At 40.1% G+C, this 26,618-nt stretch overlaps 1 protein-coding gene across 1 annotated transcript in view; it reads left to right on the top strand.

The window, feature by feature from the left end:
- The window catches only part of LOC122564614 (hemicentin-1-like), a 421,032-nt gene that overhangs the window by 232,241 nt on the left and 162,173 nt on the right, over positions 1–26,618 (top strand). The window contains exons 43-50 of the mRNA XM_087998302.1: positions 3,053–3,175; positions 4,907–5,068; positions 5,207–5,488; positions 14,964–15,131; positions 18,634–18,747; positions 20,074–20,160; positions 22,690–22,881; positions 25,894–26,067. Coding sequence (XP_087854428.1) covers positions 3,053–3,175; positions 4,907–5,068; positions 5,207–5,488; positions 14,964–15,131; positions 18,634–18,747; positions 20,074–20,160; positions 22,690–22,881; positions 25,894–26,067 — 1,302 coding nt within the window. The remainder of the gene's footprint in view (positions 1–3,052; positions 3,176–4,906; positions 5,069–5,206; positions 5,489–14,963; positions 15,132–18,633; positions 18,748–20,073; positions 20,161–22,689; positions 22,882–25,893; positions 26,068–26,618) is intronic.

Genomic DNA, 26,618 nt, shown 5'->3' with positions numbered 1-26,618 from the left:
ACTCAGTCTTTGCCATCGAGCCAGAGGAGGGTCAACCTGGTGAAGCTACCAAACAAGGCTACTTGCATGTCAAACAGCATTAGCAACAAGTGCAGACAGACCGAAGCAATCCCACAACCAACAGATCAGATCTAAGCTCTGCAGTTCTACCATATCCTGTCGTGAACAGTTGTGGTCCATTAAGCAACTCACTGATGGGAGAGATTCCACAAATATCCTCATCCTCAATATTGGAAGATCCCAACACAGAGTACAAAATACATGGCTATAGCACACATGATAATCTTCAGTCAGAAGTGTCAAATGGATGATCTATCTTGGCCTCTTCCACTGATCCCCAGCATCACAGATGCCAGTCTTCAGCCAGTTTGATTCACTCCACCTGATATCCAGAAATATTTGGAAATGCTGGATATTGCAAATTCTATTGGCCTTGACGACATTCCAGCAATAGTACCGAAGACTTGTGCTCAAAAACTTACATCTACTTGACAATGTGGAAAATTGCCCAGATATGTCCTGTACGTGAAAAGCCAGACAAATCCAGCCCAGCCAATTGCTGTTGGAACTTAATAACAACAGTGCTATCAAACATCATCTGTTCAGCAATAGCCTGCTCAGTGATGTCCAGTTTGGTTTCTGCCAGGGCCACTTAGCTTCTGACAGCCTTGGTTCAAACATGGACAAAAGAGCTGAATTCCAGAGGTGAGGTGAGATCAAGGCCACTTTCAACCGAGGTGGCATCAAGGACCCCAGTAAAACTAGAGTCAGTTGGAATTAGGGGGCAAACTCATTGCTTGTTGCTGTCATACCTGGCACATAGGAAGATGATCTTGGTTGTTGGAGGTCAATCATCTCAGCTCCAAGACATCTCTGCAGGAGTTCCTCAGGATAGTGTTCTAGGTCTAACCATCTTCAGCTGGTTTATCAATGACCTTCCCTGCTTTTTCAGCTGCGGATGTTTGCCACTGCATGTACAATGTTTAGCATCATTTGTGATTTCTGAAATACTAAAGCAGTCCACATTCAAATGCAACAAGATTTGGACAATATCTAGGTTTGGACTAGCAAGTGTGAAGTAAAATTTGTGTCATTTAAATGCCAGGCAAAGAATATCCCCAGTTAGAGACAATTTAACAGCACCGCTTGGCATTCAATGATGCTACCATCTCTGAATCCCCCACTATCAACATCCTGAAGGTTACCATTGACCAGAAACTCAATTTAACTCACTACATAAACACAATGGCTATTACAGCAGGTCAGAGGCAAGGAAGACTGCAGTGAGTAACTTACCTCCTGCCTCCCTAAAGCCTGTCCACCATCTACAAGGCACAAGTCAGGATTATAATGGAATACTCCCCACTTGACCGGATTGGTCAAGTGATGCCCAGCTCTTTTGGCGGATGTTACTCATGCCCCCCTACACATTAACAGCACAGTGGTGGAATGAGAGTATCAAGCTCCTGGAAGTGGTCATCCACAACAAGCTTTCTTGGACTCTTCATGTGGACGCACTGGTTACAAAGGCCCAACAATGTCTCTTCTTCCTCAGGCAGCTGAGGAAATTTGGCATGACTGCGAATACCCTTGCCAACTTTTATTGGTGCGCCATCGAAGGCATTCTGTCTGGATTCTGTCTGGCAACCATACCATTCAATATCAGAGACAGTTACAGAGAGTGGTGAACTCAGCCCAGACAATCACAAAGGCCAACCTCCCATCTATAGAATCCATCTTCCAGGCCCGCTGTCAAGGAAAGGCCACCAGCATTCTCAAAGATCCATCCCATCCTGGCAATGTTTTTCTACAACCTCAACCATCAGGGAGAAGGTACAGAAGCCTGAACACATGTACCAGCTGGTTTTGCAATAGTTTCTACCCTACTGTTGTTAGAATACTGAACTGAATCGACTCACAAACTCTTAACATTCACCTGTACCTGTGTTTTTGTTTTTGCCGCTGTTTACATGTTATTTACTTGTCTAAGCTCCTTAACTATGGGATCTGTCTGTATTGCTCACAAGACAAAGCTTTTCACTGTTCTTCAGTACACTTGACAATAAATTCAATTCAATTCAATTCAATTGGTGCAGCTCTAGCACCACTCAAGATGCTTGACAGCATCCATGACAAAGTAGCCAGCTTGATTGATGTCACATCCATAAGCATCTACTCTATCCCATGCCAACGCTCAGTAGCAGCAGTGTACACTATCTACAAGATGCACTGCAGAAATTCATGAAAGATCCTTAGATAACACATTCCAAATCCATCACCTGCAATCTACCTTCCAAGAAACTCACCATCCTGATTTAGAAATATATCGCCATCAAGCCAGTGGGTCAAAACCCTGGAATTCCCTCCCTAAGTGCATTCTGGGTCTATCAACAACATGTGGACTGCAGCAGTTCAAAAATGCAGCTCACCATCACCTTCTCAAGAGCAACAAGGACAAAGCAGTAAGTGCTGGCAAGCCAGCAAAGCCCATGTCCCAAGAGTGAATAAAAAAATTCAAGAGGGTCATGAGAATGTGAAACTCACTGCTTGAAAGGATAGTAATGGCAGAAACTATCATTATTTCAAAAGAATATGGCTATTCATTTGAAGGGCAGTAACATGCAAATTTATTGACATAATGTATGCCCAAGACAGAGCTGAATAGCTTTATAGACATTAACTGCAATAATGATAGTGTTGGGAAATTGTGCTTGGTTTGAAAATGGATTATGATCTAGATGAATGGTGGAGCAGTCTCGAGAGGCCAAATGGCTAAATCATGATCCTATTTCCTATGTTCCTACAGACTAAAGCTGGAGATTGTAGTAAGTCTGGATGGCTACTTGTCACTCAGCATGGACAAAATGGCAGGATAGTCATCTTCCATGCTATAAACTTCTGTTTCTATGGTTCTCAGCCAAATGTGCAGCTATGGGTGGAATAACATGAGCTGTGAGGAGAAGTAATTACATTTTGTTGACAATCACACAAGATCAGACAGTGATAAGCACAATATTTACTCTGACATGCTATGTTTTGAAATATTTTTCAGTGCCCCCAACATTTTATGGATTAAAGGAACAAATATCTGTGACAGTAATTGAAGGAAACACAATGAGTTTGTTTTGTGATTGCATTGGGATTCCTTACCCGATCCTTGAGTGGCAAAAGAATGGTAAGTTCATCAGTAAATTGTACTGTGTTTCTAATTAGATGATCTTGCTGCAGACAGCAAATCCACTTTATATCCATCCTTTATAATCACAAATTCTACTTAGACTGGTTGAAAACCTGAGTTGGATACTCATGAAGATGAAGTAAGGCAAATTGACTGTCTGTTAAGTTGGAAAGATTCTTCTTCCATTTTCTATTCAACTGGTAGTTTAAGCCACCAAGCACCCTGCTAATTTTTTTTAAAATCACACAACACCAGGTTGTAGTCCAACAGGTTTATTTGAAAATACAAGCTTTCAGAAAGCTGCCCCTTCATCAGGTAACTAGTGAGGCAGGATCATAGGACACAGAACTTATAGTAAAAGGTCAAAGTGTCATGCAATTGATGCAATGTATTGAACAAATTTAGATTGTTGTTAAGTCTTTAATCATTTAGAAGGGGGATGCAGGTTTCTATTTTGATGAATCTATACCAAATTTGTGGACATGTGGTAAGGAACTCTGACTTTGAAAGAAAGTCATAACCACTTCATCACTTGAGTTGTTACTCAGCGATATTCTTATTTGTGTGAACTGAAACTTGGTTGAAAGTAAGAGATTTAGTTTTGTTTTTAAGTGTAGCGTGGTATGAACAGTTATATCCTTCGTGATCAGTGTCTAGACCATTATTGTTTTCAATATTTGTAAATGATATGGACTTTGTTAAAGGAAGTAAGATACTCTGATGATCTATGGGCTTTTAGGGAAAAAGTACACCATCTTACCTTGTGGTGATAGTCCCTTTAAGAATTTGGCTTTCTCAGAGCTGTTTTCTGGTTAAAACAGCAGTTGGTTTCTAATAAATGGTTGTGAGACTACATTGCCTGGAGATAAACTATAGGAAAAAAAAAGGTCAACAAGTTAATTATAGAGTGACTAGGTTCCTCAGAATAATAACGTGTTCAAGCAATTTAGTTTTTTAGGTTTTGGGACAGGCTGGAGGAGAGAAATTCTCTCTTTAAATAAAGTTCAATTGAAATTTTGTTTATTCACTACAAGAGTTTTATACTCTTATTAATAAGGATTCTCAACAGTCAAACCATCAAACAATTAGAAAAGCAGGGTGTTTTCCTCATGTGCAAACTAATCTTTTAAAAGGTGGGGGTCAAAAGCATAAGTTCCTAGATTTTTTAAATGAGGCTATAGAATTCACTTATACAAAAGTGAAGGTAAACCTGTTCAGTTGTTTGTTTGTCTGAAGTTAGAATATTGCAACAAAATCTTATTAATATGGTGTATTATGTACACTGTGACTGGAGAAGGCTATTGAAAGCATACACTCTTTACTTAACTTACTGTGGTGAGTTTGATGGATGATTAATGTGCAGGTGTAGAAGGTTCTTAAAAATAAAAGGCAGGCTAAGATTGGAGTGATGTAAATTAATAATCAAGTTTTGGAACTTCAATTTATATCAAATGTCTTAATCCCTGATTGATTTTCAGGTTAATAACACTGCATCTTGAACATTCTGGGGTATTTTTCAGCAACATCCAGCCCTATAATTCCATTGTTTTATGGCATTGAATGTAGGGATGAGAAGTAATGAATTTTCATTTAACTAAAGAAAAAATCAATTGATAATGAGAAGAAATAATTAAAAAAAATATTTTGTCTAGGTTTGCTTTTGTAAATCCAGACCTGATTATCTCTTTCTTAATATTTTCTGTCTCTGTTCCTTACTACCAATCACAGGAAAACCACTGTCTACAGTGAAAGATGATCGAATTACTGTTTCCTCTGGTAGACAAATGCTACAAATATCTCGAACTCGGATGTCAGATGCTGGAAACTACACATGCATAGGGACTAATTTAGCTGGGACAAACAAACAAGACTATAGTGTGGAGGTTTATGGTGAGTGTGGGTAAATTGAGAAGGTGAAATATTTTATATAATGGAAGTGTTTCAGATTCCGCAATATTTCTGGAGTACCTCTCCCTGTGTGACTTGAAGTTTGCGTCAACCCTTGGTGGTTTTCTCTTTCTGTTTCAGTGATGCCCAGTATCAAGAATGGTGGTAGGCAGCCAACAGAAATTTCAATTGCCAGGGGAGCTGAGATCATGCTAGAATGTGAAGCTAATGGAGTTCCATGGCCAACATTGACATGGATGAAAGATGGGCGTCCTGTGGTGAGCAGACGAGGCATCCAACTGGAGAACGAAGGGCGGTCTCTGAAAATTCAAAGGGCACAGGAGGACAACACAGGCCGGTACACTTGTCTGGCTATTAATGTGGCTGGACAATCAGACAGGAAGTTTGATTTGAGTGTTCATGGTAAGCGTTTGAGTTACTACTGATTTTGAACAGATGTCACTTATCATCTACTTAGTTATATGGCCAGCAGGTAAAAGGATAGAAGGAGGTAAAGAAAGGGCAAATACATTTAGATCTCATAATAAAATAGTTGTAGTGTCCAGAACAGGTTAACTGGATGAAGCAGAAGTCTATTCATTTGAGTGATTGTCATTATCAGATTTATTGGTGTCACTTGATTGCTGCGCTCATCTGGGTGTTTTAAAACTGTTGGTTATTCCTCTGAGATGTCTCAAGATGTGATTGTGAGTTTGAAAGTCAGACTCAAAAATGGCCTCCATTTCCATCCTTAGACTGAGTTATCTGACTGTTAGCTAAAACATTAGTTCTCAGGGTCTCTTTTGTTTGGAGAAGCTAAGGTCACCAGTCTTGCCCACCCTCTCTTACATGTCATTGCAAAAATATAACTCAGGTAAAAGATAGAGAGTTAAAAGGAAGAATGGTCCTGTTCTGATAAAAAGTTACGTGGAGTTGCTCATTCAGTTTGTTCCTGTTTGGTTTTACAATTTTTAAAAATCCAATCTCGCAGAATGTTATAGCTTATAAAATCCAATTGTTATTACTAGCATCTAACACTTGGGAGTCCTGTCTGGTGTGTGATGTTACAAGTATTTGGGCAGAGCATACTGGCCAGTTCTCATATGGCTTCATTTGTGGACTTGTGTGGCCATGACTTGCATTTTGACTAGTCCAGAGGACTCCCATAGATTGCACTTCAAGAGCCACTAAGGTAGTTGTATGGTTCAACTGGTTTTGCAATTGGTCCTTGGTGTCCAGTTCATGCAATATTTGACTGTTATCTGGACTATGGTTGTGACCATTGTTTAGACATTGCAAATGGCCAACCAGCCCAGGTTTGAGATTTCCCAGTGAATCAACACTGCTTGAATTAAGGCATTGTCTGATAAGGACACTATTGGAGTAGGCAATGGTGACCTCCGCTGCACTTGAATAACCTACCACAATTCAGTATCTAGGTTTAGTCTGCAATGTTATCCACTAGTGAAATATCCAGTGTGGCCAATTGCAAGTTTTAATGTAAAATCAGTCACATTTGTGGATAGAGAATAACTTTACATTGTATAACAGATAATACAAGTAAGGCGTAATTTGCTACCCAAAGGGTTAATGATTTTATTCTGTTACAAATTGACAATCATTCTTCTCTCTATAGACCCATAAATAATATTGTAGAAAAAAATCCTTCAAGTTTCCATAAAATACACTGGAGAGATTAAAATGGGATGTTGATAATTTATGAGTATATTTGTGTTAATACAATCCAGCTGCTGAAGAACAGACGTGCCATATTTATACCATTTTTCATGCAAGATGCTTCAAACTGTTAGTTCACTGTTTGCTTGCTATAGCAACATTGAGATGTTTTGGCCAAAATTGTGATTTGCTTCCTGTCTGGCTGTCTTTCTCATACACCTGTTCCTTATTCCCAAAGCCCTGTACTGTCCTTTCCTTTTGTGATTAACCTGAGATCAAATTTCAGCATTGGGGTTTTCCAGCGTAAGTCACATCCAAATGTTTATCTCACATGTAATTCCATTCAATCTAATTTACATAACATTAAATGCAAAAAACTGTCAAGAATCAGAAGAATTGGAGAGTGCTTTTACATACGGTTTTGCTTTAAAAGATCTCTGCAGATGTACTGAAGAATGGTAATTTGGTAAAGTTTGATTAATACACAGAAAATGTGTTTATCACAGAACAAAATCATTTTGATTTAGTGTCAATCCACATCTCATGAGTAACCTTATTTTAAATGACTAAAACTAACACTTGTTATATACATAGCGGACCTTATTTTTAAAAAATTGCCAAACGTGTCTGTTAATGCCCTCATAATCAAAGGTTCCATTTTCATTTTCGCAAAGGTCTGAAAACAAATGTTATGATGGACCTATCAGTGGTGGTGAGTACACCCTGGAGGCCACACCAAGTTTTGTGAGCAAGGCCTGTTTCAAAAACAAAGTTATAAAACCAGCAGAAAAGATTGTGGACATGCAAGTTTCAATCAGTACTTAGAAGCTCTGAATTTTTTTTTGCATCAACAAATTGGGGGAATTACACTGAATGAAGTTACACATTTGATCAGAAATTCTAAGCCATGACCTAGAACGTCTGCCAGAACCTCTAAAATGAATAAAGGGTTCCTAGCTTCCTACCTGTGAGTTATCCCTAATTAATCCATTGTCTTATATGATCAGTTCAAACATGTAATTTTTTTATCCCTTCTGTGTATATTATTTCAAGATAAATAAAATTTGTATGAGTAAAGCATTGAATGTGAAGCCTCTAGTGTAAGGACACTTTGGCATTTAATTAATTCTGTCCACTTTCTCAATGTTTCATAGTTTAGTATAAAAAGGGTTTTATGAAATGGGGCATCAAATGAGCCGTAATTTGTGTTTAAGCCTGAAACTCTTTAGGCAATTGTTAATTTAAAATGTTAGCAATTTACCACAATTTTCAGTAAGCTTGTGACGGGTACATTTAAGATTATGATCAATGAGTTGAGAAGTATTTATGCTTCTTTGTAAAATTGATTTTTATTTCAATTTAAAATTGGACTTTGCTGAAGTTTCAGCTTAGAACAGATATTTGGAGTCTGAATGGTCCCAGTGTCAAGCTGTGGGCTGTGCCTAGCTATAAGTGTACTAAGCTAGGAAAGGGAAAAAAATAGCCACATAACCCATTCCTTATCATCATTCACTGACCTTGCTGAATTGTGTGTTGATGCATGCTTCTGTCAAGAGTGTGCACATTGCTGAGTGTAGACATGACAGCATGTTTTAGTGCTTGCATATATGACAATGTGTTTGCACGTACAAGAGAATGTGCTGACATGTGAATGAGAGTGTATTGATGTGAACATCATCCTGTGTTTTTGTGTATTTGAGCATGTGTTGAGTGTTTGTGAGTGTGTGTTTGTGAATCTTATGGTATATGTGTGTGAGCATGTGATGGTATGTACATGTGAGAGAATGGTGTATGTTTGTGTAGAAGTGAGTATATGGGTTGGTTTGCTCAGCTGGCTGGACGTCAGGTTTATAATGCAGAGTGGTGCGAACAGTGTGGGTTCAATTCCTGCACTGGCTGAGCTTATTGTGAAGTACTCTCCTTATCAACCTCTTACCTCGCCTGAGGCATGGTGACCCTCAGGTTAAATTATCACTAGTCATCTCTTTCTTTCTCACTCACTCTCTCTATGAGAGAGCAATGCTATGGTCTGGTAAGACTATGGCAACTTTATCTTTGTCCATGTACGTGTTCTTGAATTGGTGAGTATGTATGAGAATAGGTTCAATATGGTACTGCCTTGAAATGAATATTCTGGAATCAAGGTGCTCTTTTCTATATACGTAATTTTTAAAATCAATGTTGACTTACTTGTTGAGGTATATGAAATAGATAATACTCAGAAAAATCTCACGAACATTCATCAGATAATTCTCCATGAAACTTCAAAGTCATTGCACATAGACAAGCATTTCATAATAAATTCAAGATTGATGAATCCAAAGATGTGCAGGTTAGGTGGATTGGCCATGCTGAATTGACCCATAGTGTCCAGGAGTGTGCAGGCTAGGTGGATTAGCTATGGGAAATGCAGGGTTACAGGGATAGCGTTGGGGGTGGGCCTGGGTGGGATACTTTGGAAGGTTGGTGTGGACTCAATGGACTGACCGACCTGCTTCCACACTGAAGGGATTCTGTGATCTATGATATGATATTCTAACAAGGAGAAAGGTTTGAGTTTAAAATAGCTATCCGAGAAAATATGCCACAGCAGTAACCTAGTACTGGGAATTCTGCATTTCATTAAATTATATTTTCTAACATACAGTTGTATTTTTGACTCCAATGTGAGGGGAATCAACATAACATTGTTATGAAAAACAATTTGGTCTGATTGTCCATCCCTGGATAGTTAACTTCTCGTGAGTTGAATTTACAGTGTAACAAAGCAGTCAGTATTGTCTTAAGTCTGTTTAAATATAGACATTTTTCCTGACCATAGCTCTACCAACGAACGTAATGTTCAAGCAGTTCATTCCTTCTCTAACTATTATAACGAAAGTAATGAGTTAGTAGATGAAATAACTCCAAGGAGGCAGTTATCCCGTCACCAAGCCACTCTTTATTTACATGTGCATAGTACATAGGTTGTGAACAGCCAGCTCGAGCCAGTCCCTTAAATGAAGAGACTCTCTGAATATCCTGTTTATTTTTTTTTTCTTTTTTTTTTCGTTTTCATTACCCCAGACTACTGCCTCACTGCGGTAGTGCTTATTTTTCCCCAGCACCCATGTTGTGTATGTGCAGATGTGAGACACAGTGAAAGACACAAGGTGCACAAATCTTTATTCAGTTTCTACCACCAAGAAGAAAGGAAACACTCAGGTGGCCAGTGACAAACACTGCCCTTCACATCAAAGGGCAATGCTGTGTGATTAAACAGTGAAGGGGAGGGCAGGGATTAAATCAAAATAGAGTTGGAGGGGGAAATAATGCACTCCACTCCCTGCAGCGCCCACCTCTCCCTGAACAACTCCAGGGTGTTGGTGGATACTACGTGCTCCTTCTCCAGAGACACCCAGGCTCTAATGTAAATCTCCTGTTTATTTTTCTTTTTCCTTTTTTTTCATGTTGTGTATGTACAGGTGTGAGACACAGTGAGCGACACAAGGTGCACAAATCTTTATTCAATTTCCACCACCAGGAAGAAAGGAAACACCCAAGTGGCCAGTGACAAGCACTGCCCTTCACATCAAAGAGCAATGCTGTGTGATTAAACAGTGAGGGGGAGGGCAGGGATTAAATCAAAATAGAGATGGACGGGGAAATAATGCACTTCACTCCCTGCGGCGCCCACCTCTCCCTGAACAGCTCCAGGGTGTTGGTGGACACCGCGTGCTCTTTCTCCAGAGACACCCAGGCTCTAACGTAAATCTCCTGTTTTTATTTAAAAATAAACCCCCACACTACTGCCTAACTGCGGTAGTGCTTATTTTTTTTCCCTCCAGCACCCATGTTGTGTGTGTGCAGGTGTGAGACACAGTGAAAGACACAAGGTGCGCAAATCTTTATTCAATTTCCACCACCAGGAAGATAGGAAACACCCGAGTGGCCAGTGACAAGCACTGCCCTTCGCAAAAGGCAATGCTGTGTGATCAAGCAGTGAAGGGGGAGGGCAGGGATTAAATCAAAATAGAGTTGGCGGGGGAAAAGATGCACTCCACTCCCTGCGGCGCCCACCTCTCCCTGAACAACTCGAGGGTGTTGGTGGACACCGTGTGCTCCTTCTCCAGAGACACCCAGGCTCTAACGTAAATCTCCTGTTTGTATCTGTTAACCAGGGCTCCCAGATTGGCCAAGGTTAACAATCTCAATGAAGGATCTCATTGTCAATGATGTCTACCTTACCCTGGTTCCAATCACTACAGTGGGTATTCCATAAAAGTTCAGTTAGCTCCTTCAATAAACCAAGTGAGAAACAGATTACTGTATTTATTCATATAAAAGTTTAGTTGTTGAGACTAACTTACTTTGGCTCCATCATAGGTTCTCTTATTCATAGTTCGAGGGGTCAAATGTATGCTTGATTTAAGTCCAAATGAAATCCAGAAAACATTGCCATGATGGAATAAAGTAAAAATCACAACCCTGCAAGATCACGTTGATTATTAGCATTTTTATTTTATAACATTACAAACTATTCCATCCAATACAAAATAAATATGTAACAAACTAATAACACTTCTTTTTGAAATCCTTCAAAATCCCTGAAAAATAGTGATATTTTATCTGAGGTATATATGAAAATATGTTTCTTTTAGGCCAAAAATTATGTAGTCTGCTTTTACATGAGTATATGTCATACTATGAGTACCATATGAGTGTGTATGAGTTTTGTTCCTATATCAGTTCCAGTGTGCTATTGCAGAGATGGGAGGGACAGAAGATTGGTACTGAGTGAACAGGGAGCTCTCTGTTCAACCTCTGATTTTCTCCTCTTTTTTTATAAACTTGGCAATTAAACAAGCACTTTACACATCAGTCTTCAGTTCTTCTGCCACGATTTATTTTTAAAACAGTGTGTAGTTTTATGGAGTATATCCTGACAATAAAATAGCACTGAGGAAAAATTTAATCTGAGAATACTCAGGCTTGTCATTAACATTATTGTCTGTCATTTCCAAACCGTAGCATTTATTTTTATGCATCTTAGAAGAAACAATCCTGAGTGTTAGCAGATGAAATTAGGACTTTCCAGTAATCAGTTCACTGAACAATACATTAAGCTGATTGCCATTATGTTTTCTTGGAATGTTCTGTCTCATCACTTCTACCCAGTGCTTATTTTGTCTTGGGGTCAAAGATAATCTTTTTCTCTTTGGCCTTTTTATGTGTCTGGTTTTAATTTTATTTGCAAGCCTATTAATCAGTCAAGAAAAAAAAATGCTGGAAAATTTATATGGACTATGTACATATTCCCCCCCACAATTTTGTAGCCTTCATTTTGGAACCAGCCCATTCTCCATATGGTAGTCTGATTAGCAAACAACAGTGGACTGTTTTGTACAGCCCAACCCAAATGTTATTCCAACTTGTGGCCAAATGTTTACAGATTTCACCAGGATGGGGAGGGGTAATAGCAATCAACAACCTAATACCTAATTGTGACAGCTTAACTGTGAGCAGTACGTTCAGGACAGTGAGAAAGCAAATTACCTTGAGATATGGTTTAGTTTAATCTCCCCTCCAGTGGCATCTAATGTCTATATATGAATATTGTGGCCCGAGTTATGAGCCTCTGGCTACACATTGTCTCCATCTTCAGCATCATTTCAATAGAAGCAGTGCAATTAGACCCATAATCACAGACAGGCAAAGCATGAACCTTGAAGGTCATTTGTTGAAAATGTAAAATCAGTGTTTTCTTAAAACCAGATGTGGTTAGGCTGGTTAATCTGATTGGGATGAACACCCAATTAACATTCAATCCAATGCTGCATTCCCTGAGTTACCATTGACAGAGTCTGTCTGTCTTTTGTCCTGCCCTTGTTTCCAAGGATTGAGCAGTGGACTTCTGTTGGATTGGTCCATGCTTATGAGCAAAGTACTGCAATGGCTTGGCAATGCTTTCTGTAGTATGGTTGACCAGGAAATTCAACTAGGTGAAAGTGAGGACTGCAGATGCTGGAGATGAGGGTCAAGATTCGAGTGGTGCTGGAAAAGCACAGCAGATCAGGCAGCATCCGAGAAGCAGGAAAATCAATGTTTTGGGCAGGAGCCCACCCTGATGAAGCTATGCATTTCCAGCACCACTCTAATCTTAACCAGGAAATTTTCCCATTCTTACAATCTGTTGTCTGATGTATTGAAAGGATTTACAGACTGATAACCTGTTTGGCCATATTACAAATATATCTTCCATGGTCAACAAGTCCTGGAACATGGACCTTCTGGTACAGAGGTAGAGTGCTTACACTGTGCCATAAGACCTTGTAATGTCAGAGCAGGTTTTTGGCATTAAGGTTCTGTGAATGGCAATATATTAACAACATTTTAGGAAATTCACATCTAGGGCTAATAATAGCACCATGAGTAGGATTTTCTATTTTGGGTTGGATGCTTGGTATTGTCATAAATTGGAGGTCCCATACTTGCATCGCGTTTGAAGCAGTCAGTGAAGTGGATTTATTTCACAGATTTGTCAATTAGAAGCCAAATGGCCAACACACCATTAAGCACCCTTTCACCAACATTAAAAAAAATTAAAATTAAAAGATAACCACAGCTTACAGGCTGCAATTGTGTTGGGGAACCTCTCTGCAGTGTAGCTTGCCGCCACATTTATGACTATTGGGAAAGGAAGTCATCAAAGCTTGTTTTGGTTCTGCGGTGTGCTGCTAGGAATCTGTCTCCAGGCAGGTGCTGTACTGTCAACGTGACTGGGATCCCAAAGGTCAGCGAGCAGATTAATCAGCTATGATAATTGACATCTTAACAATTGACCACCGTTTGCAGTTCAGCAGGTGTTCCACCCTTTATCTGGCCTCCCAAAATGGCTAAAGACATGATGGTGCTAGCAAACTAGTATGTCACCAGTGTGCAAACTTACTAGTCCACTTGCCCTATTGCCAATGCAACATTTGAATGAAAAAGGTTTCTGAAGTGTTGAGAGCTCTAAGCTGGAGGAAAGGCAATAGATCGAGTCAAAATGTGAATACTAGATTAGGTATATCAATTGAAAGTCGGATTTCTGTTTTCATACTCATATTTTATGAAACACTTCTTTCGCAAAGCACCCCCTCCCCCACAATATATTTCATTCAAGGTGATCAAGTATAACTTAGTTCCAATCAACATCACAATCCTATCTTGTGGCAAGTACCATTTCAGAACCAAATACTGGATGGGAGAGAGGCCTATGGTATTTTATCTTCCTTGCCTATAAGGATATTTCCAGTTTGTATTCTGTGTAGCCCTCTGTTTCCAAATTGTTATTGAAGGAGAGTTTCCCCATTATTCCACAGGAGGACTCTGTTACAGTCACTTGCTATTTCAGCCTCAAGGAGCTAATTGATTTTTTTTTAAATCCTGTATGTGGACATCCCATAGTCACCCTTCTTCAAGTGATTCAGATTTTCAGGGAAATGATTTTTGGGAATCTTTAGAAGGGCCTATGTCTGTAATCTTTAGAATGGAAGGCTGTTGGATTGCTAGACCACACTGGGCACAATTTTCCTCTCCCTGAAGATGGCGAGGAGTGTAAAATGGATGGCAGATAGTTAGGTGAACTGTCCCTGGAGAGATGCCTCTCTCATCACATCAGCAACCAAATCTTAGGCAATAAGATCCATGGCAACCTAATCGGCTCTAATCAATTAAAGCTCTTAAGTGGTCAATTTCATGGCCTCAGCTCACCAAGGGCTTTGTATGACATCATATCAGGAGGTTGTTCTGGTTATCTGCTGCAGTCGTCCCAAGGTTATTAAGTCTTTGGGGTAGGAAATAGTCAGACACACCCAGAGTTAAAATTGCTTGTACAGGCAATGGCTGACTTTTTATTTCTCTTGTTGAAGACTCCCTCTGCTTAGAAAAATAGTAGCTTCAAGTAAGCAGAATATATATTGTACTTTTCAAAGCACTATACATTGCAAAGTTAATGCCATAATTCAAAACATTGAATTTTTCAACTTTCATAAGTGTTTCCTGAACCAACAGGCAAGAACACTTACAAATATGAGGAATATAAAGCTAGGGTATGTATATATTTAGTATCGATATTGTAATATGGGACTTCCATGGTCAGTTAAATCAGAAATGGCAGCATCAAGTAAAGATACTTTTTCTTTCTGGCATGTCTGCATCAGTGACTGACAGTTGATACTGTGTGTGTGTTTTTGGTCAGTCCCTCCAGCTATCATTGGGGAGATTGGGGTTCCAGAAAATATCAGCACCCTCTTGAGCAACTCGATCTCACTGATATGTGAGGCCACTGGCGTCCCTCCACCTGTCTTCACCTGGTTCAGAAATGGATCACCTATTGTCTCCAGTACAAGGATGCAAATACTGTCAGGTAAATCAAGAAGTAATCTTTTTTTCTTATCGGGGTCACATCCCTAAAGTACAGCAAATTCTGTTTTCACTTCTTTTTTGACTAAATGCTCATGCCCCATGAAACATTTTGATACTGACATTAAATAGTACCATTGTGTTTATCAATCGCTGGTTCCACTTGAAATCTTCACAAGGTAATTTCCTAAGTTTGTGTTTTGAGAGTGATCCCTGAATGGTGCAAACTGCTTGTAAACATTACCTGACAGTGTAAATTTTGATTTTGGTACATTCATAACACAGACACAGCACACATTACATTAAGATTGCAGCGGATGTGTACCAGAATGGTTCCAGGGCTGAGAGATTTTAGCTATTTGCGGAATGCTGAAGTTGTTTTCCTTGGATCAAAATGGATCATTGGAGGTGTACAAAGTTACAACAAGTTTAGATAAAAGTAAATCAAGAAAAGCTGTTTCAATTAGCTGATGATACAAGGTCTACAGGTCACAAATTTTGAGCAAGGAATAGGCAGGAGATGTAAGGAAGAATTTCTTGTAGCAAGTGATAATGACTTGGAACTGTAGCCTATAAAGATGGAGATGTTGAATAATTTTGAAAGAAAATTGGATGGACATTTGAGGAAAATAATCTCACAGTAGTATCAGTATAGATCAGGAAATTGGTTTGACTGAATTGTTCTGCAATGACCCAGTAGGTTGAATGGCCTTGTGAATTGTGATGATGCTGTGACTGTGACATGAATACATAAATATGATGCATATGTGGATATGTGTACCCAAATACTTATGCAAGCAAACACTCTTGCTACTTATGAAAAATGATGAGAAGAAGCCCTCTTGTCACGTGACCTTAATGATGTGTCAGATCAATTTTTGCATTAATATCTGGTGATACTGACCTTGGCATGAATCTGCCGCTCATAGACTTGCCAGCCTTCCATTTGACATATTCTTTTCTACTGCTATATTTGGATAGAGAAATAAATCACTTTTTGATGCTTGATGGTGTTAGTTACAATTGTAAGTGGCCTGAATTGGAAAAGTAAGGTTTTGGTACAGATTGCTTAACGCTCTAGACTGGGTCTAATACTGCTTAAACCAAAAGTAGAGTTGAATGTGGAATTATGTGAAGTTTTTACCTGCCAGTTTGTTATTCCTTTTCCTTTTAATGGGAATGTCAGTTGGCCAGTTCCGCACAGCTCCAACTTTGGGGTTGAAGTCCAGTGATGGAGTTGCAATGTTCGCTGGAAAAGTCAGACCCCATACAATTTCCTGCAGAAACCATATTCTTTCTGAACAAGGATTGGAACTATCATTGATGTATTTCTTACTCACAACCCCAAATAACAGCACAGTGCTGGCACTAATTCTGGCATTGATGCTGGTGTATTATTAGGGGTTGCTTTTGTGCAACTGCACCACAAGGACGCCACTCAAATTACCTCACTTTAATGGGTAGCTATAAACCGATGAGTTTGATATCAGTGGTGAGTAAGTTGTTGTTGGGGGGGAATTCTGAGAGTTAGGATTTATGTGCATTTGGAAAGACAAGGACTGATTAGGGATAGGCAGCATGGCTTTGTGCATGGGAAATCGTGTCTCAAAAATTTGATTGAGTTTTTTGCAGAAGTTACGAAGACGATAGATGAAGGCCAAGGGATAGATGTTGTCTACAAAAACTTTCCCAAGGCCTCCGACAAGATCCCACATGGTAGACTGGTTAGTAACGTTAGATCACATAGGATCCAGATAGAGGTAGCCAGTTGGATACAAAATTGGCTTGATGGTAGAAGACAGAGGGTGGTAAAGCTATATTATTTGGACTGAACACCTGTGACCAGCGGTGTGCCACAGAGATTGGTTCTGGATCCACTGTTGTTCATTATTTATATCAATGATGTGGGTGAGAATATGGGAGGTATGGTTAGTACGTTTCAGATGACACAAAAGTTTGTGATATAGTGGACAGTGAAGAAGCTTATCTTAGAGTACGAGATCTTGATCAGATGGGCCAATTGGCTGAGAAATGGCAGATGGGATTTAATTTAAATGAATGTTGCATTTAGGTAAGGCAAACCAGGGCAGGCCTTACACAGTTAATGGTAGTGCTCCCGGGATTGTTGGTGAACAGAGGGACCTAGGACTGCCTAGTTCCTTGAAAATGGCATTGCAGGTAGACAGGGCTGTGAAGAAAGCATTTGGCACGCTTGCCTTCATTGGTCAGAGCACTCAGAGTTGGGCCATCATGTTGCGGCTGTACAAGGCATTGGTGAGGCCCCTTTTAAAATACTGCATTAAAGTCTGGTTGCCGTGCTATACGAAGAGCGTTGTTAAAGTAGAACGGGTACAGAAAAAGTTTACGAGGATGTTGCTGGGACGGAAGGGTTTAAATTATGAGAGACTGGAACAGGCTGAGACACATTGCGCTGGAACATAGGAGGCTGAGGGGTGACATTCTAGAGATTTACAAATCATGTTTGGCATAGATAAGGTGAATAACCAAGGTGTTTTTCCCAGGATAGGGGAGTCCAAAATTAGAGGGCATAGGTTTAAGGTGAAAGGGGAAAGGTTCAGAAGTGACCTGAGAGGCAACCTTCTCACACAGATGGTGGTGCATGTATGGAATGGGCTGCCAGAGGAAGTGGTGGAGGTGAGTAAAATTACAACATTTAAAAGACATTTGGACAGATATATGAACAGGAAGGGTTCAGAGGGCTGTGGACCAAATGCAGGCAAATGGGACTAGTTCAATTCAGGATACCTGGGTTGGCTTGGATGATTTGGGCCAAAGGATCTGCGACTGTGCTATCTGATTTTATGACTCTGTGGTCAGTTTACCAGTTTGTAAGCCTCATCGGAGCTCATAAAGTGCGGTTTCTTATTTCCTTGCAAGCACTAAGCCAGGATAAATCCTACTCACCAGTCTGGAGTACCACTGACTTGGACTTCTCAAGTGTTAATGTGATGGGGATCTATGTACACGTCAGATAGCAAGTGATTCTGAGCTGCTGCTTTGAACCTGTTCATCATTTGGAATAAAAGTTTAATTGGGCACAATACATTATTGCTGTAGCATACAATGCCACAGAGGAGGGAAACTTTCTCTTGTACCAGTGATCTTCTGCTGCCAGAGTTGTGGGCAGCAGAAGCCCTGTACTGCTGGCTCAGGCTTGCCACAGTGGAGATGATGCAAATTTTGGAACGACACAACTTATGTGCATTTTTTAGCATTTAAACTGACAGAAGCTGCAGGCTGCTTCACCTTGTGCCATCTGGTAGTGTGAGGCCCAGGGAGAAGGGGTCTGAAGTAAAAGGCATATATGCCCTCAAACAGTTCACTCGCAATTATTCAGATGTTACTGTGATTACATTTCACGATGCATTTTTTTGCTGATACCTTCAATAATCCTTTACCATTTCTTCATGACTGTACAAATTATTGTTAATTATGGAATTACTTTACTGCTTTAATTGTTTCCAATTCTTTGATTTACCCCCAAGGTGGACGAACCCTTAAATTGACTCGTGTGCTCATGGGAGATGCCGGCCATTATTCCTGTGTAGCCAGCAACAGTGTAGGGGAAGCAGCGAAGGATTTTCATGTGGATGTGCTGAGTAAGGAGGACAGAACTGTTGACGATTTTATTCAAAATCCTATCTGTAACATCATACATTCTACCATCTCTATTGCTTGTGAATTCTTCACACAAGTGACATTTCGAAGTACTCAAGGATTGTGTGGTCCCATAACCTACATTAGTTTGTATAAATAAGGCTACATGAAAAAAATCTTGGCCAACGATCTTTACTTTCCCCTTCCAATAGTCTCCCCTCTTTTTCTGAAGACTCTGGAGTCGGTTCTGTTGATACAAGACATCCATTGGTGCCCAAAGTGGCTACCCTTCATGTATTATTAACTCAGATAGTGAGACTCAGTGGGGTCTTCACGTGAGGTACAAATCAACTGTGGTCCTACTGACAGGGGGCTCTTGAGGCACGGTGATAGTGAACCAGCCCTTTGAACCAAAAAGGCCCAGATGCAAGTCCGAGCTGCTCCAGAAGTGTGCTACAACACATCTGAACAGGTTGGTCTTAGAATAGCATAATCCTGCGGATTGATAGAACAGACTCGAGGTTGAATGGCTGACTCATAGTTCTTATGTTCTCTAACACTCAATCTTCTGTTATTCTTCAGAAACCACTTAACTCAGACCAGCTCTTTGAATGATAATGGTCTCTCCTTGAGTAACCAGAAAGTTTGGTTACCATAGTAACCAAAAGTAGCACTGCTGCCTCATAGTGCCAAGGACCCAGGTTTGATTCCACTCTTGGGTGATTGTCTGTGTGGAGTTTGCACATTCTTTCCTTGCCTGCTGCGTTTCCTCTGGATGTTCCAGTTTCCTCCCACAATCCAAAGGTTAGGTGGATTGACCATGCTACATTGCCTGTATTGTCCAAGGATATGTAGGCTAGGCATGGGAAATGCAGGGATAGGGTAGGGGGGTGGGTCTGGGTTGGATGTTCTTCGGAGGGTTGGTGTGGAACCGATGGGCCGAATGGCCTGCTTACACATATTAGGGGGTTCTATGGTTCTATAGCGACCCTATTGGTATGAAAAAGTTCAAACTGGACAAATTAAGGTAGTGAATGTTCCAAATTTCTCAGGAAGAGATGTAGACCAATGAAATAATACAGTAAGTAGTATAGCATAGAAGGAAACCATTCAGCTCACTGAGTCCTTGATTACTCTTTGGAAGAGCTTGCCAAATGCATGACAATAAAGTTTTCAAGAGTGTTTGTTTTAAAGGTGAGGAGCAAATCAGTGGCTTAGTTTGGAATTTCTTAGTGTAAAGCTGATAACTATTATCAAGTGGGGACGTTCAGTGAGGATGTAAAGTCCATCATAGCTTACTAAAATTCACACATTTTGTGTTTGTGTAGGTCTGCCCAGTATTTTAAATGAAAATCAGGTGGAAAAGGTGGAAGTTAAGCAAAAACAGGACATCAACATGACTTGTTTGACCACAGGTGAATGAACCTTGAAGACTTTCTTTAAAGTTAATCAAACGATTTTGCATGTCAGCACATCTGCTTTTGTATTTTTCATGCTGTTGTCCTTTCTAAAACCAAGAAGTCATTCTGGAATTTGGTTCCTCATAATTTTGATATTTTACTCAACCTGCCTTTCTGTTAGCTGAGTGTTGCACGTTATTCAATCATCAGGAAATAACTCGCCTCGATCCTCTCCTGATGTCCACATGCATACTGTATGTGAGGGGAGAGAGAGAGTGTGGGGAGAGTCACTGGATTGGCTCTTGGAAAGAAAACTGTGACTAATTATTAGCTCTCCCCACTTGCTAAACATATTTGGTGAAGCTGAGACTAATTTGCTGTTCCATGTTGAAATTTGATTTTGTTCATTTATTTTTATTTTTACTCTCATCCTTGAATTGTCTGAAGACTGGTATCTATAGTGCTAAGGACACAGGGAGGAGGCCAAGATGGATCATCCACTCGAAGCTTCTGGCTGACGATTGCTGTGCATGCTTCCATCTTATCTTTTTCATTGATGTGTTGGGATCTTTGTTCAGCATGGACTGATTGGATCAAAGAGTCTGTTTCCATGCTGTATGACTCTATGACACTATGTCCTTGATCTCCAGAGAGGAAAAGAACAATTTCATATTTATAGGTGTTGTTGGCTGGCCAGCATTTATTGCCCATTCCTTGTTGCATTTGAGAGAATGGTTGTGATATACCTTCTTGAATCACTGCAATCCATTTGCTGTATGTTGACCTACAATGCCCTGAGGGAGGGAATTTCAGGATTTTGATCTAGCAACAGTGAGGGAAAACTGAAATATTTTCAAGTCAGGATGGTGAGTGGCTTGGAAGGGAACTTTCAGGTGGTGGTCTTCCCATGTTCCGGCTGCCCTTGTCCTTCAAAATAGAAATGATCAAGGGTTTGCAAAGTGCTGCCTAAGGACCTTTGGTGAATTTCTTCAGTGCATCTTGTAGATGTACATACTGCTGCTACTCAGCATCAGAGTTGAAGAGAGTGGATGCTTGTGGATGTGGTGCCAATCAAGCGGGCTGTTTTGTTCTGGATGGTGTCAAGTTTATTGAGTGTTGTTAGAACTGCACGCATCCAGACAAATGGGGAGTACTCCATCACACTTCTGATTTTGTGCTTTGTAGTTTATGGGCAGGGTTTGGGGAGTCAGGAGGTGATTCACTTGTCGCAGTATTCCTCATCTGTGATCTGCTTCTGTAGCCAGTGTGTTTATGCAGCTAATCCAGTTGAGTTTCTGGTCAATGGTAACCCCTCGGATGTTGAGAGTGGGTCTTTCAGTGATGGTAACGTCATTGAATGTCAAGGGATGGTGGTTAGATTGTCTCTTATTAGAGATGGTTATTTGTGTGCTACAAATATTACTTGCCACTCGTCAGCCCAAGCCAGGATATTATTCAAATCTTGTTGCATTTCAACATGGGCTGTTTCAGTATCTGAGGCATTGCAAATGGTGCTGGACATTGTGCAATGATCAGCGAACATCCTCACTTCTGACCTTACGATGGAAGGAAGGTCATTAATGAAGCAGCTGAAGATGGTTAGGCCTAGGACACCACTTTAAGAACTTCTTCAGAGATGTCCTGAAACTGAGATGACTGACCTCTGACAACCACAACCATCTTCCTATGTGCCAGTATGACTTCAATTATCTCAGGGTTTGTACCCTGATTAACTTTGATTCCAGTTTTGCTAAGTGTCCTTGATTCCACACTGGTTGAAAGTGACCCAAGTACCCCGAACATTAGCTAGGTTTTTGGGTTAATAGGCTAGTGATAATGCCATCTAGTGATAAATAGTCTTGTGATATCACAAAAATATCAATGGAAAGAGTAGTGTGAAAGAGGAGTAAAATAAATTGGTGACACTATTCTCTGTAATACAATCCTCTGAATACAAATAAGATATGCCTTCTCTAATGAACACCAGGTGTACTATTCCAACTGCATGTTGACTTTGTGGCAAACCCTGAGCCTTTACTTTATCCTATATGTAACATATGCTAGACAGTGTAATTTACCCCGTATGTTTTTAATGAGATCCAAGATGTAGGACTTGCTCTGCAAACACATTCCAATTCATAGTTTAATGTCACTAATGAGAAAAAGGCAGCTTCCACCAACAAACAAATTGCTGCCATAATTTTTGTGACATATCGTACATATCCATGATCAGGGAAGCATGCACCTTTAAGAGAATTAAGTTGCACCATGCCATGTGATGTTTTTGTGTAAAGGTATTAGCTTCACCTTGAATAGCTACTGCTATACTTTGTCAATCAGCACAAAAGTCAGTCAGTTAGTCAACTAATTTGAGTCCAGACTGTACCTGTGATAGGAGTGTAATGTTTTCATGTTTTTCTGAAAATAAATCTTCTGATACTTGTTCTCATTAAAATTCAGTGTTTGTGTTACGGGAGTTACGATAATATTAAAATGCAAAGAACACATCATAATCTATCAGCGGCTTTTTATCATTCATTTCAGGCAATCCAAAGCCGCAAGTTACTTGGCTGAGAGATGGTCAGGAACTGAATGACAGTACAGATTATCGGATTTCATCAGATGGGTCTGTTCTGGAAATCTTCAAAGCAACTTTGTCTCATACAGGACAATACACTTGTGTCGCAAGTAACTCTGTGGGTGACAAATCTATAAATTACCATCTCAGTGTTCTAGGTGAGTGATATTAAGAATGGTCAATTCTGTCTATTTACTGGGATAGATAGCGTTGGGACACACTGAATCGCAATGATGTGGAGCACCAGAATTTAAATTTATGATTGTAAACTTTGACCCTCTCTCTCTTGATTCCATTTATAGCGCAATGGAGTGCCTTTTTGTTTTATTCATTCTTGGGATGTAATATTGTTGGCAAGGCCAATATTTGTTGTCCATCTGTAATTGCTCTTGAGCAGGTGGTGGCTCAACCCTACAACTGAGTGGCTTGCTCAGCCATTCCTGCAGGGCAGTTTAGAATCAACTGTATTGTGCTGGCCTGGAGCAACACGTAGGCCAGACTGGGTAAGGATGGCAGATTTCCTTTCCTAAATAACAACAGCAAACCAGATGCGTTTTCACAACAAAAAGGTTCAAGATCATAATTGATGAGAATAGATCTTAATTCCAGATTTATTGTTTTATTGGATTTAAATTCCTCCAGCTGCCATGGTAGGAATTCAACTCATGTCTCTAGAACATCAGCCCAGACCTCTGGATTATTTGTCCAGTTACATAACCACAATGCTACCCATCTGTACCAAGCAATGATCAGCCACATCCTGCTGAGTAGGGGCGGTGTGATTCGGAGGGCAAGCATTTGTTAATATTGGGTTAATTTTCAGACTATCACTGCTAGAAAACTTTGTGATCACCAACTGGTGAGAGCTGCACCTGAGGATAAAAGTGAGATAAAAGTAAAAGGTCTTTTAACTTCAACTGACCAAAAATTAATATGTTGGTAGGTGCAGAACAATAAATTGGACAGGTGATTAATAGGCTACTGCAACTACAAAGTCATTAAAAGTGGTCTGGGTTAGTGATTTCTTTTTTAGTCCATTGGAAGCACCTTGTCTATCTCCCCTCTTTTCCCTGTAAAGACTGCATTCACCATATGGGGAATGTTTAGTGCTGAGACACTTCCCCTTACTCCATGGTACCAGACAACTTGCCCATATTAAGAATGTTTATCACTGAAAGAACTAATTAAAGGGATATTCAGTGAGGAGAATGGAATGCTTTAGACAAGCTCCAATGTTGAGGATTCCCTGATAAAGGAATCTATCTAGAGTAATACGCTATACATCTTTACTGCAAACAGAGCCAAGCACCATTGTGATAATTTACATTCCAACCCCTCTCACTTCCTTCCTGAGTTACACCTAATGCAGTGTTGAATTGTACAGTTTGTGGTTAGAATGCTTACCACTGGAAGTTTAATTCAGAAACTGTAAGAAATCACATAGTAATGCTTAGCTGTTACCAAAGTTAAGTAGAAAAGGTAGAGCTACTTTAATGAACGCATGCTGATAAAATATTTCAATTGGATCACATGTTTGAACTGTCGTGGGCAAAGAAGTACTTATAACTTGGTGTAAGCTTCCAATCTAAAATCTTGTTAAACTTTTTTAAAAATTTTAGTTTAGTTTTCTTATCCATTCTTCCCTTTTTCCATCTCTTTCCTTTTAACCTCGTCTAATTTTTTTTCTATTCTTACTCAAGGTGGCAAAGCCTGAAGTAATTGCCCAAGCCTCATTGCCCTTGTGAAGGTGGTTGTGAACCATCTTCTTGAATTGCTTCAGACCATGTGGTGTAGATACACACATTGTGCCTTTGATTCATACAAATATATTAGGAGCAGAAGTATGCCATTCAATGCCTTTGAGTCTTATCTGGGATTTAATAAGATCATGGCTTTTACAGCCTTAACTCCACTTTCCTCCTTACTCCCGCTACCCTCTAACTTCCCAATGGTCAAAAAAGTTACTTTCTTAGGAAAGGAGTTCCAGGATCGAAACCCAGTTACAATGAGGAAAAAAAATCATTGTTACAAGTGTGTAGCTTGGACTGGGATTCTAAAAGCAGTGGTGTTCCAGTATCTACAGCCCTTATCTTTCCAGTTGGTAGAGTTCATGTATTTGGAAGGTGCTGTCAAATAACCACGAAAGATTTCCCAGCACATCTTGTAGATGATACACATTGCTGACACTGTGTCTCAGTGACAGAAGGAATGATTATTTAGGATGGTTGATTAGATGATCACAACAATAGGTTGAGAATAGTGCACAATACCAATCGGTGGCATTGTCACATACAACAGGAACAAAAAGTGATGGTGAAACTAGAGAGATAGTTTCTGCTCTCCCCTTTAAGCAGAGAGACTGTGCAGTGCACACTATGCCAATCTCAATTCAGTTGAGATCCTGTGTGGATACTGTGATAAGGTAAACCGCATAAGAAAGTAAGGAGCTGGAATCGGCAATCTGGCTCATCAAGCCTGCTTTACCATTCAGTAAGATCTTGGTTGATCTTTTCATGGACTCTGCTCCACTTACCTGCTTGCTCACCATAATCATTAATACCCTTACTTTCAAAAATCTTTCAATCTTTGCTTAAAATATTCATCTCTGGCAGCGCACTATTATTTGATCATTTTGTTGCAATGGTTAATGATGTCAGTTTGCTTCGAAATTCAAATAATATTTCAGCAAAGGCAGACAAAAACAAAGGCCTAAAAGTGAACTAATCCCCAGATCCAGATGAGTTGTATCCCAGACTGCTGTCAGAGACAAAGGAGGAAATTACAGAGTCTCTGACCCAAATTTCATTCAATTTACCTTTCTCATTCCTTTCCCTATTTCCATTCTTCCTGCTGTTCCCAATCCTAGCCTTCCCCTGGTCCCCATTCTTGTTCCTTTCCCTGTGCCAATTCCTTTTACAATCTGCAAGATTGGGAGCAAGGCATATGTCCATGTCCTCAAAACTCTCAGGATAATAGAAGAAGGCAACAACCTAAATGGTGATAACTGCTTTAATTTATAGAGTCATTATTGTACAGGAGGTCACTCAGCACGTGACTGAATTGGTGCAACAGCTTTTGGCCCTTTCCTGCTGCAGTCTGCATGGCAGTGTTGGGTCTGTGGAAAACTTCCATGCTAAATATCGTGTCCTTGTGTGTTACTATTTTCCTAGTTACACCCAGAATTCCCAATATTGGTAAAGATGGCACTCCAGAGGATGTCATTGTTATTGTGAATAATCCAACTTCATTGGCATGTGAAGCTGAGGCTTATCCGAGCCCAACCATCACCTGGCTCAAGGACGGCATACCCTTCAAGGCTTCCAGGAATATCCATCTATTGCCAGGTATTTTCCGACCAAGTTGTTTTATTTTGGTGTAATCCAATGTCTTGTTCTTCAACCGCACTCTCTATTTGTAGTGTTACAGAAGTAATGACACCAATTTCATGAAGTAGAGGTTCTCCTCCAGAAGTGCAGGCCAGGAACTTGTGGAAGCATTTATCACAATTGTTCATCTGGACAGTGGACTGTAGGGAGTGGGGTGTGATTTCCTGATGTGCTCTTACAGTTGGTGGGTAGCCCTGCCAGCAACATGTTTATCAAAGCAGCCCCAGCAATTCATACCCATTGAAAGTCAAAACTAAATCAGCTTTAGTCCAACCGAAACCATAGTTGTCAGCCATGCCTCAGCTGGTAATATATTTTCTTCTGAACCATGAGGCCATGGGTTCAAGTCGAATTTCAGAGATTTGAGCAAACTAATCAAAGGTGAAACTCAGTACAGTGTGCTGCGTGTATGCACTATCGATGGTGCCATCTTTTAGATGAAATATCTAACAAGACCCCATCTTCTTTGAAGTGGGCTTCAGATATTCCCTAGCACTCTCAGAAGAGGA

This window comes from Chiloscyllium plagiosum, unplaced genomic scaffold (assembly GCF_037043375.1).
Source record: "Chiloscyllium plagiosum isolate Xiang-an unplaced genomic scaffold, Cpla_swu_hap1 HiC_scaffold_21, whole genome shotgun sequence".
Taxonomy (NCBI): Eukaryota; Metazoa; Chordata; class Chondrichthyes; order Orectolobiformes; family Hemiscylliidae; genus Chiloscyllium; species Chiloscyllium plagiosum.
This window is presented reverse-complemented; position numbering and strand designations above follow the sequence as displayed.